The sequence below is a fragment of the Triticum urartu genome, chromosome 6A (genome assembly GCF_056163025.1).
Source record: "Triticum urartu cultivar PI428250 chromosome 6A, HENAU_Tu73, whole genome shotgun sequence".
Taxonomy (NCBI): Eukaryota; Viridiplantae; Streptophyta; class Magnoliopsida; order Poales; family Poaceae; genus Triticum; species Triticum urartu.
In genome coordinates, this window is record NC_141878.1 from 410,235,382 (window position 1) to 410,246,262 (window position 10,881).

Genomic DNA, 10,881 nt, shown 5'->3' on the forward strand with positions numbered 1-10,881 from the left:
TAGATCAGACAGGCATTATGGTTCATGGGCGAGTTCACCTGAGTGGTTTGGTTGCCCAGCATGCGGCGCTGCGGCATCTCCCCAAGCTGCTTGTCGATGTTGTCCCCTCCACCAGATCCAGACATGGCCTTGGGTTTCTCCACCCAAACCCCATCGGATCTGGGCTCTTGGCGACCAGCCGCAGCAGCTTCCCATAGATCAGCAGCGCCCGTAGAATGGACTACGTTGGAGGAGGCGTGGTCGGCCTCGCCATCGTTCCTCCGCCAGGAGAACTTGCGCCCACGGTCAAAGCGCCCAGCTCCCCGATCCGCCCACTCGGCTCCACCGCCGTCGTGCTTGTCGCCCCGATAGCCACGCCCCCGCCACCAGCCATCGGAGAAGCCCACGCCGGAGAAGCCACGACCTCCGCGAACGACCTTTCGTCGCCTCCAACCTTGTCACGCCACCAGTGGAAGGAAGGGGGGAAACTGGATCTAGGGTTTTCGGCGCCGCCCAGAGGTGGGAGAGGGCGGAATCGAGATCAAGGAGGTGGTAGGGTTTGGGTTTTATACCCGCGGTGCCCACATCGCTCCTCTCATGGCGGCCTGGATCGCCGTCCACGTGGGCTACATCCGCCATGGGTGGTGGGGTGCCACCCCTAGGTCCCGCACCCAGCAGCCCCGAGTCGCTCGATCTCCTTGGTGGCACACAGTCGTGTACCGCGCCTCCCCACATCAAGACGTGACGGTCCGTCGGGATCGATCGCCGGCTCCGACGCCGTCGAGGGCACCGGCAGCCTGTCCCAGATCCTGGCAAAAAAACACGGGAATGGCACTATGTGCTCGATGTCGATGTACTCGCCCTCACGAAGAGAGCGCACGTCAACCGTGCGCCCCTCCCCATCGAGAAGGACCAGCCGAAGCGCCTCGTGTCGAAGCACGATCTTGTCGACGTCGAACGTGATCGAGCGGGCGGCGAGGAGATCCGCCGCGTAGGTCGCACGCCACCGCGTGTCGCCAGCACCGCACCGCGTGACACATGAGGAAAACTCCTTTAATCATAGGGAGTTACTTGTGTCAGTCCAATAGCAGCGCTGGGAGGGCACCGTTGAGTCGAGACCTCCTTAGATCTTACAACATGGGATACATAACCGCTTCCTTTCTTTAGGGTGTGAGAATATAGATAGAGCCATACAAAGCGAAATAAAGGGAAAAGGACTGAACGGACACAAAGGCCCAACAAGGCAATATCATGGCACGAATAACAAAAATAGATACTGCACGAACAAGGCAGTGTAAAGTATGATTTGTTAGAATAGAACAAAGTCGATTATGACAAAGAAAATAACTATTATTGTCCAGAGTATATGATACATCAAATACATAGCGGCATAACAAGTACATGAGCTTAGATAAAAAGGTATTTCTTTTGATATGCATAATACACCATCTATTTTTAAATATAAATCGTCTTGTCGGTTAAATTTAAACTGACAAAACGTCTTATATTTAGAAACGAAGGTAGTAGAAGTTAGATGCGGAGTAAATGTAACGGAGAGAATACGTGAGCTAGGTGGCTTAAGTGCACCTTTGAACACCTGTCCTTTCTTTCATTGCCTTTTCAAAGGAAAAAAACCTACCAGTATAATACTTTCTTCGTTACATAATGTAAGACGTTTTTATATTAATGTAATATCAAAAAGCATCTTACATTATGAGACGGAGGGAGTAGTTTATTTTCTTTTCCTAAAAATTGCTCTAAAAGGAGCTAGACATGCCAACGTGGCAGGCTAGTCGAAGTGGGGGCTATAGTTGGCGACGCATCCTTATCCACCAACACCACACGTACATAGCCGCTACGTGTACCCTCCACAGCATAGGCTTTGCCATTGTATATGCTAGGCTAGTAGAAAGCGAGTCCGTGATCTTGGAGCAAAGCGAAGCTGCCCCAGCCGCACGCGCCGCCACCACCGACGTCATCTACAACGTCGACGTCGTCGAGGTTCCACAAGCTGCCCCACGTGGCGCCGCAGGCGTCGATCTCCCCGCTGGAACCCGCGTCGCTGGCGGCGCCATCGCCGCCGTCGAGGAGGAAGTAGGCCGACGTCGACATTGGATCATGGTACTGCAGGAAGTCGTCCATGTCCGCCATATCCCGCATCATCGCCAGGTCGTCGTCGTCCTGCGCCGGCGGCGGTGCTGGCCATGTTGTTGCTTCATCTGCGTGATGGCTAGCCGCGCCGTCGCCGTTGTTGTCCGCGCTAGCAGCGCCGTCGTCGTCCTGGACGTCGCGCTGGTGCTCGTGGTGACCTTGCATGATCTCGCGGCGCTGCTTGAGGAAGCGCGCCCTGGCGCGCTCGATGTTCTTGGACGACGGCTTGCCCTTCTTGAAGTGCGTCCGCCAGTAGTTCTTGATCTCGTTGTCCGTCCGGCCGGGGAGGCTACGCGCAATCGTCGACCATCTGGCAGAAGATCGATCATCACAAATTAAGTGCGTGTGTTTTGTGAGCTCGATCCCATCGATCATGGGCTCATGGCATGCATGCACATCCGCAAACTAAAGATTTTTTACCTGTTTCCCCACAAGGCATGGAGCTCGAGTATGACGGTCTCCTCCTGCGGCGTGATCTTGCCTCTCTTGAGGTCAGGTCGCAGGTAATTCACCCACCGAAGCCTGCAGCTCTTCCCGCTTCTCTTCAGACCTGCAGCAAAACGAGCTTAGCGACATGCAAGCTCGACGAATTTGCATGCGCACGTACCCGTACGCATGCAGCCCAAATTTAACGAACACGAATGATTGCGCACCTGTGAGCTTGGCGACAGAATTCCACCTCCCATCCCCCTGCTGCCGAACATAGCCGAGCAGCAGCTTGTCTTCCTGCGCCGTCCACGGCCCTTTCCTCCACCCTCCCTCCTCCCTTCCCCAGCCATACTGCTCCATTCCAACAATAACTACTCGTAATCGAGCTGTAGACTCCCCGTCAGGGAGAGAGAGCGAGCGAGAGTGAGGCGAGGTGGTGGTGTGCAACAAACGAGGCGTGCTATCGCTGCATATATACTGGCGCGCTGCGTAGGGGCGCCGGGTCACCGGTCACCGCAGGTCAGGTCGCTGTCAGGGACACTCCACTGTCACTACCCCCTGATCGACGAGGTGGCAAGGGAATCGTCTGCCGGAAATGCCCCGACGGCCGGCGATCGCTCGATTCTTAAATCTAATCAACCTTTTGCTCCTCCTTTTCTCGACAGGCATGATGATGGATTACCGACTCACCGTAGGTTTTCTGCCGAAAGCGCGGCCTCCGCGCCTAGCTTAGCTGCGTTTCTTTGGGTGTTGCTTTGTGTAGCCACGACAGGGACAAACCGTGGATGTTTCCTAGCTTGTAGCTAGCCGGCCATCGATCCAGCCTCCTGCTCCTGGTGCGGCACATCGATCGTACTACCGACTCTTGCAACAGTTTTTGCTAGCCCTCATACCCTTCGTGCGATGGAGATCGATGGATCAGCAATAATATCGCATGTAAGGGAAGTTTGGGCTTAATAATTTTTGGGCACTGTCTCATTTTTAGTTACCTTGTCTCGTGTGGTGCATCGATCTAGATCTAGTCGACGAACAACATGATGCTGGCATAGATTTGGTGCTGTTAACAATAGTGCTAGTGCATCTTCTTTTCTTTTCCTAGCTAAAGGATTACCACCAATGCATCATTGAACGTGGGTTCAAAGATTCGTTCTAGAAAGGGCTGGGGCGTGTTTCGTACGTTTTATGTGCATTGCTCCACGTGTGGCCACACAAGAGGACGTGTAGTACTGTCGTGTACGGGGGTTGTGGCTCGTGGCAGCATATCCACGTTAGCCTTTTCCTTTTACAAAGTCCCTACATTCATTGGTACGTATTATAAACTGAAGAGGCAAGAGGACTATAGACCCGTAAACTTGCAATGGATATGATGGTTTAGCCCACAACCTTGCAAAAGATGATCACCTCATCCCTAAACTTGCAATGTATGTGAAGATTTAGTCCAAAAAAAGTTGACAAATAACGCCACGCTGGCCACGTCATGCCACACCCGCTTGGCTTGGCATTTTTACAGAAACCCCCTCCATCTTTATAGAAATCATGAACGCAGTTGCGCTTGCGCCTACGTGCCGAGGGCGGTGCTAGCAATCTGGCTATGATTGGCGGCTGCCATACCTCAAATTCCACCAATAAATATACTGGTATATATACGAGTACTAGTATGTGTGCATCTTGATTATAATTGATAAGGTATTGTACGTGTTGAGCCAGCTGAGTTGATTGCTGACTTAATGATGGTCCTAATGCATCGGCAAGTGGTCTTGCGAGTTACACTCCACGCACAAATCAACACACGTTCGTCGGGTTCAAAATTCTGGAAAATGGAAATCCTTTCGCTGCATGGCCGAATGTGTGCAGTAGCAAGCAACAAGCAGGGAGAGGCAGTGGCCGGCATTGAATCGGGCCATACGAGGATGCAAGCGCGACTGAGCACAAAATGGCATAGAATAAGAAGATCAAATGATGAATGAAAGTGTTCTAAAAATGTAAAGAAAGAAAGTTAATTTAGAATTGAAATTGAACTTTAAATTTTTGAAGCAAATTTTGTTGTCGTCTGCCAAAATAAGCTCATATATTTTAGGTATCCCCTATTGACAAAACTAATACATTGGTTTTCAATTTTGATTTTGCTTGTTAAACACAAAGTATTTATATAACTAATATAGTGAGCTCTCACATAATTACATTATATGTACATGGTTTTCTCCTTCGTAGATATCGCCACACCTAAGAACTATTCCTGCCTCCGCCACTGGTAGTAATTAACGCGGTTTCAGTACTGGTCTCAACAGTGACATAGTCCAACATGTTTTTCTTTGTTGGTGTCCAATCCACACGATTCCATATTCCATCGAATCTTTACCCAAAACTTGGAAACTTCACAACACAAAACTTAACAGAAAACTCGTAAGCTCTGTTAGTATAAGAAAATAAATCACCACTTAGGTACTATTGTGAACTCATTCTAAATTCATATTGGTGTAATATCTACGATATTCCAACTCATCTATGGTTCATACCATCCGATACTACTCATAGATTCATCAAAATAAGCAAACAACACATAGAAAACAAAATCTGTCAAAAACAGAACAGTCTGTAGTAATATGTAGGTTTCGACTACTTCTGGAACCCCAAAAATTCTAAAATAAATTGCTGGATGTTAGGAGTTTATCTATTAATCATCTGCAAAAATAATTAGCTAAATAGCACTCTTCAATAAAAAGGCAGCAATTCTCGTGAGCGCTAAAGTTTCTGTTTTTTACAGCAAGATCGCAAATACTTTCCCCAAGTCTTCCCAAAGGTTCTACTTGGCACAAACACTAATTAAAACATAAAAACTCAATCATAACAGAGGCTAGATAAATTATTTATTACTAAACAGGAACAAAAAGCAAGGGACAAAAATAAAATTGGGTTGCCTCCCAACAAGCGCTATCGTTTAACGCCCCTAGCTAGGCATGATGATTTCAATGATACTCACATAAAAGATAAGAATTGTAACATAAAGAGAGCATCATGAAGAATATGACTAACACATTTAAGTCTAACCCACTTCCTATGCATAGGAATTTTGTGAGCAAACAATTTATGGGAACAAAAATCAACTTGCATAGGAAGGTAAAATAAGCAAATCTTCAAGATTTTCAACACATAGAGAGGAAACTTGATATTATTGCAATTCCTACAAGCATATGTTCCTCCCTCATAATAATTTTCAGTAGCATCATGAATGAATTCAACAATATAACTATCACATAAAGCATTCTTTTCATGATCCCCAAGCATATAAATTTAATACTCTCCACATAAGCGAATTTCTTCTCATGAATAGTAGTGGGAGCAAACTCAACAAAATAACTATCATGTGAGGCATAATCCAATTGAAAACTAAAATCATGATGACAAGTTTCATGGTTATCATTATTCTTTATAGCATACATGTCATCACAATAATCATCATAGATAGCAACTTTATTCTCATAATCAATTGGAACCTCTTCCGAAATAGTGGATTCATCACTAAATAAAGTCATGACCTCTCCAAATCCACTTTCATCAATATAATCATCATAAATAGGAGGCATGCTTTCATCATAATAAATTTTCTCATCAAAACTTGGGGGACAAAAAATATCATCTTCATCAAACATAGCATCCCCAAGCTTGTGGCTTTACATATCATTAGCATCATAGATATTCAATGAATTTATACTAACAACGTTGCAATCATGCTCATCATACAAAGATTTAGTGCCTAACATTCTAATGCATTCTTCATTGTAACAATTTGGCACAATTATCGGAATCCTTGTTTTCATGGAAGACATTAAAAAGATGAAGCATATGAGGTATCCTCAATTTCATTTTTTATAGTTTTCTTTTATAGACTAAACTATTGATAAAACAAGAAACAAAAAGATTCGATTGCAAGATCTAAAGATATACCTTCAAGCGCTAACCTCCCTGGCAACGTCGCCAGAAAAGAGCTTGATGTCTACTACACAACCTTCTTCTTGTAGACGTTGTTGGGCCTCCAAGTGCAGAGGTTTGTAGGACAGTAGCAAATTTCCCTCAAGTGGATGACCTAAGGTTTATCAATCCGTGGGAGGCATAGGATGAAGATGGTCTCTCTTAAACAACCCTCAACCAAATAACAAAGAGTCTCTTGTGTCCCAAACACACCCAATACAATGGTAAATTGTATAGGTGCACTAGTTCGGCGAAGAGATGATGATACAAGTGCAATATGGATAGCAAATAATGGTTTTTGTAATATGAAAAATATAAAAATAGCAAGGTAGCAAGTGGTAAAAGTGAGCACAAATGGTATTGCAATGCTAGGAAACAAGGCCTAGGGTACATACTTTCACTAGTGCAAGTCCTCTCAACAATAATAACATAATTGGATCATATAACTATCCCTCAACATGCAACAAAGAGTCACTCCAAAGTCACTAATAGCGGAGAACAAACGAAGAGATTATGGTAGGGTACGAAACCACCTCAAAGTTATCCTTTCTGATCGATCTATTCAAGAGTCCGTAGTAAAATAACATGCAGCTATTCTTTCCGTTCGATCTATCATAGAGTTCGTACTAGAATAACACCTTAAGACACAAATCAACCAAAACCCTAATGTCACCTAGATACTCCAATGTGACCTCAAGTATCCGTGGGTATGATTATACGATATGCATCACACAATCTCAGATTCATCTATTCAACCAACACAAAGAACTTCAAAGAGTGCCCCAAAGTTTCTACCAGAGAGTCAAGACGAAAACGTGTGCCAACCCCTATGCATAAGTTCACGAGGTCACGGAACTCGCAAGTTGATCACCAAAACATACATCAAGTGGATCATGTGATATCCCACCACAGATAAGCACATGCAAGACATACATCAAGTGTTCTCAAATCCTTAAAGACTCAATCCGATAAGATAACTTCAAAGGGAAAACTCAATTCATCACAAGAGAGTAGAGGGGGAGAAACATCATAAGATCCAAATATAATAGCAAAGCTCGCGATACATCAAGATCGTGCTGACTCAAGAACACAAGAGAGAGATCAAACACATAGCTACTGGTACATACCCTCGGCCCCGAGGGACAACTACTCCCTCCTCGTCATGGAGAGCACCGAGATGATGAAGATGGCCACCGGAGAGGGATTCCCCCCCTCCGGCAGGGTGCCGGAATGGGTCTAGATTGGTTTTCGGTGGCTACGGAGGCTTCTGGCGGCGGAACTCCCGATCTATTCTGCTCCTCGATGTTTTTAGGGTATATGGACATATATAGGCGAAAGAAGTCGGTCAGGGGAACCACGAGGGGCCCACGAGGGTGGGTGCGTGCCTCCCTACCTCGTGGCTTCCTCGAAGCTTCCCTGACATCTACTCCAAGTCTCCTGGGTTGCTTCCGTTCCAAAAATAACTCTCCCGAAGGTTTCATTCCGTTTGGACTCCATTTGATATTCCTTTTCTTCGAAACACTGAAATAGGCAATAAAACAACATTTTGGGCTGGGCCTCCGGTTAATAGGTTAGTCCCAAAAATAATATGGAAGTGTATAATAAAGCCCATAAACATCCAAAACGGGTAATATAATAGCATGGAACAATAAAAAATATAGATACGTTGGAGACGTATCAGCGGGGCCCACCCGCCAGCCTCACCACTCGCGCCCGAAGCGGTACAAGTGGAGACGTATTTCTCTTTTACGCCTTCGACGTCACCCCCAAGGAATTTATGTTTAATTCAAATTTATTCAGAAATTGACCTAAACTTTAACCAGCCATCATTTCTTAACCATAAGTCCAAATGATTTGATTCTTTTTGCATTGTCTTTGTTTCAGAAAGCTCTAGCAGCACACCAAAAGGTGGATTTTTCCTTGCTGTCTAGAATTTCTCGTGATTTTCAGAATGGGTTTTGATATTTGTTTTTGTGGTGATTAATTATTTTCAGAAGGAGAAGCTTGTCTTGAAGCAAACCAAGAGGGGTGTGATCCTCCCCTACACTAAGGCAAGCCACACCAGCATTTGGATGGTGTTATTTCAATATCTATGATTTTCTACTTCAATATGAGTCTTTACTTGCATCTAAAAATTGATAAATAAATTTTGTTAATTGCTAGTTACTTTACCATGTTTGATATGCTTATTTTAGTTACTGGTAAATTTCATGAACTTGTTTGGTCAGGTAGAGTAAAATTTTGCATTAGTCATTTTGCTATGGTAGAAAATGATAGTTCTTTTACTTAATGAGATTTTCATAAAAATGATGAGTTAATAAAAATATTGCTGGATAATAAAAATGAATTAGGACCAGTGAAGTTTTTGGATCCTGAATATTGCAAGTTAATTATGTAGATAAGTTTGATCCATATCCTTGTGTTATTTGATTGCATGTCGATTAGTTGCGTGATTAAGTCACAATATCATTGATATTTATAAAAAGTTTTTGTCAAAGTTAAACTTGATTAAGTTCAACTTGAATATGATGTTGATCCCATCATGGTGCCACTGAATCGGGTTTTTATTCAGTGCGACCACATTTACCTTGTGGGAAGGTCTTGATTCGGTCCTTTGTTGTGCCTCTCACCAGTGCCTCCCGCGAGGGAAGGTTATGGGCGTGCATACCCTGGCCCGGTAAGCAGACATAACCTTGTGTGCTCGTTTTTGTTTTTGTGGTACCTTGTCCCCGTTTGGGACCATTTTGCCATGACGGTGGCCGTTGGTGCCTTTGGTAGGCACGTGGCCACCCAAGACCTAGCCCTGAGAGGGAGTTGGTCGGAGTGGCCGGGAGAGTGCCATGACAAAGGGAGGGTTTCGTCGGAACACTTTGGTCCACCCGAATGGGAGTGCGAGGCCAGGTGTTCCGTAGTGTGGGTAAAGTGCGCTACCTCTGCAGAGTGTATTTAATCTATCGATAGCCACGTCCTCGGTTATGGGCATAGCTCGGAAGTAAGTCACACCATGGATCAACTTTTATAAATAATCTTGCTAACTAAATGATTGTTACGATGCTGTGTGTTTCATGAACTCTCGAGTTGTTCATGAGTGGTTGGTTTTCAGTTGTGACCCCGGTATGGTCACCGCTTGGTTACGAGGTAACCGTCTGGTAAGCGAGTCTGTGAGACTCGGTGCGTGTATTGGTTTCATTGCATGATTAGTAACTCTTGCTTTTGCATTAATTTGATTAATTGTCATGATATTGTCTGTCATCGTGCTTATGTTTGTTGTGAGCTTGCAAGTACATTTAATGTATTGACCTAGTGTGTCATGCCAGCTTTCAGGCAAGTCGATTCACATCGGAGAGCATCTTGCGTCTAGGCCGTGTCCACGTTGGTGTCCCTGTGCTATGGAGTTCCACTTCGTCGTTCTTCCGCTGTCGCGTAGTTCGTGTGATCGAGGCCCTCGTCATGTTCATTAAATAATGTACATAATGTTTAGCAGCACTATGAGTGTTGCTTGGCCTCGTATCTCGATGTAATATCAGACTTATGTAATCCGCTAGCATCAATAAAGCGGTTGTTTCTGTACTAAGTTGTTGTGCATTGCCAGAAGACTTGATCTCTGGGCTAGTAATGCAGGGTGAACCGGTTGCTCTGAGTCGGGTTGCCACAACACTTGGTATCAGAGCCACGCTGATTGTAGGGCATGCTAGACCGTTAGTGCGTTAGTGAAATGGTAGATAGCTTCGTCTGAGTGCCGGTATTCATAGAAATTGGTTGCTGCATTGCACGCATGTTTATTTGTTGTTATTACTAACCGTATGGTTTGTGAGTGTAGATGGCTCCAGTACCGATCTTGTACCATCCTGAGCCAGCCCCGTACACATCGCCGCACCTGCTTCAGAACGTGTGGGGACGACTCTATCTAGAGGGTGCTGATCCAGAGTATCGGGTGTATCGGGAGCATCTGGCCGGTGCATTGTATGAGTATTATGCTGGGGTCACTCTACACCACAGTTCCCCTTCCGGCGCTTACACTCTCTCTATTAAGGGTGGTCTTGCTTCTACACCATCTCAGGCGGTTCAGTTTGCTGCTATCGAGGCTCTTGTAGACTTGCGCTACAACGAGGTTCGCATGCACACCCACCCATGTTTCTTCTACTACCCATCTCTGCACGAGAATGGGCGTATCCGCTTTCCTTTGATTAATCCGGTGTGCGATCGTCCCACTAGCCACCTTTCTTGCTATATCACTGCCAGTTATCTCCTGAACTACGAGTTAGCTCGGGAGCTTTCACGCGCTCGAACAGCTCTCGCTGCTGCTCGTACTAGGAACCCTCTTCCCACTGTCATCTACACTACTCCAGTTCC

At 45.5% G+C, this 10,881-nt stretch overlaps 1 protein-coding gene across 1 annotated transcript; it reads right to left on the minus strand.

The window, feature by feature from the left end:
- Window positions 1-1,708: 1,708 nt before the first annotated feature.
- On the minus strand, window positions 1,709-2,975 carry LOC125516794 (uncharacterized). Its single transcript, XM_048682105.2, has 3 exons — window positions 2,784-2,975; window positions 2,551-2,680; window positions 1,709-2,440 (listed from the first exon to the last, which is right to left on the minus strand). The coding sequence occupies exons 1-3, from the start codon at window positions 2,917-2,919 to the stop codon at window positions 1,882-1,884; spliced, it is 825 nt and encodes a 274-aa protein (XP_048538062.2). The 5' UTR covers window positions 2,920-2,975; the 3' UTR covers window positions 1,709-1,881.
- Window positions 2,976-10,881: the final 7,906 nt, after the last annotated feature.

What these genes read in the sequence shown, in the direction of transcription:
- LOC125516794 (XM_048682105.2), bottom strand. Translation starts at nt 2,919, where the DNA reads ATGGAGCAGTATGGCTGGGGAAGGGAGGAGGGAGGGTGGAGGAAAGGG. An exon ending in TTCTGTCGCCAAGCTCACAG is followed by an intron (nt 2,681 to 2,783) that starts GTGCGCAATCAT and finishes GTTTTGCTGCAG; the next exon opens with GTCTGAAGAGAAGCGGGAAG. An exon ending in CATGCCTTGTGGGGAAACAG is followed by an intron (nt 2,441 to 2,550) that starts GTAAAAAATCTT and finishes ATCTTCTGCCAG; the next exon opens with ATGGTCGACGATTGCGCGTA.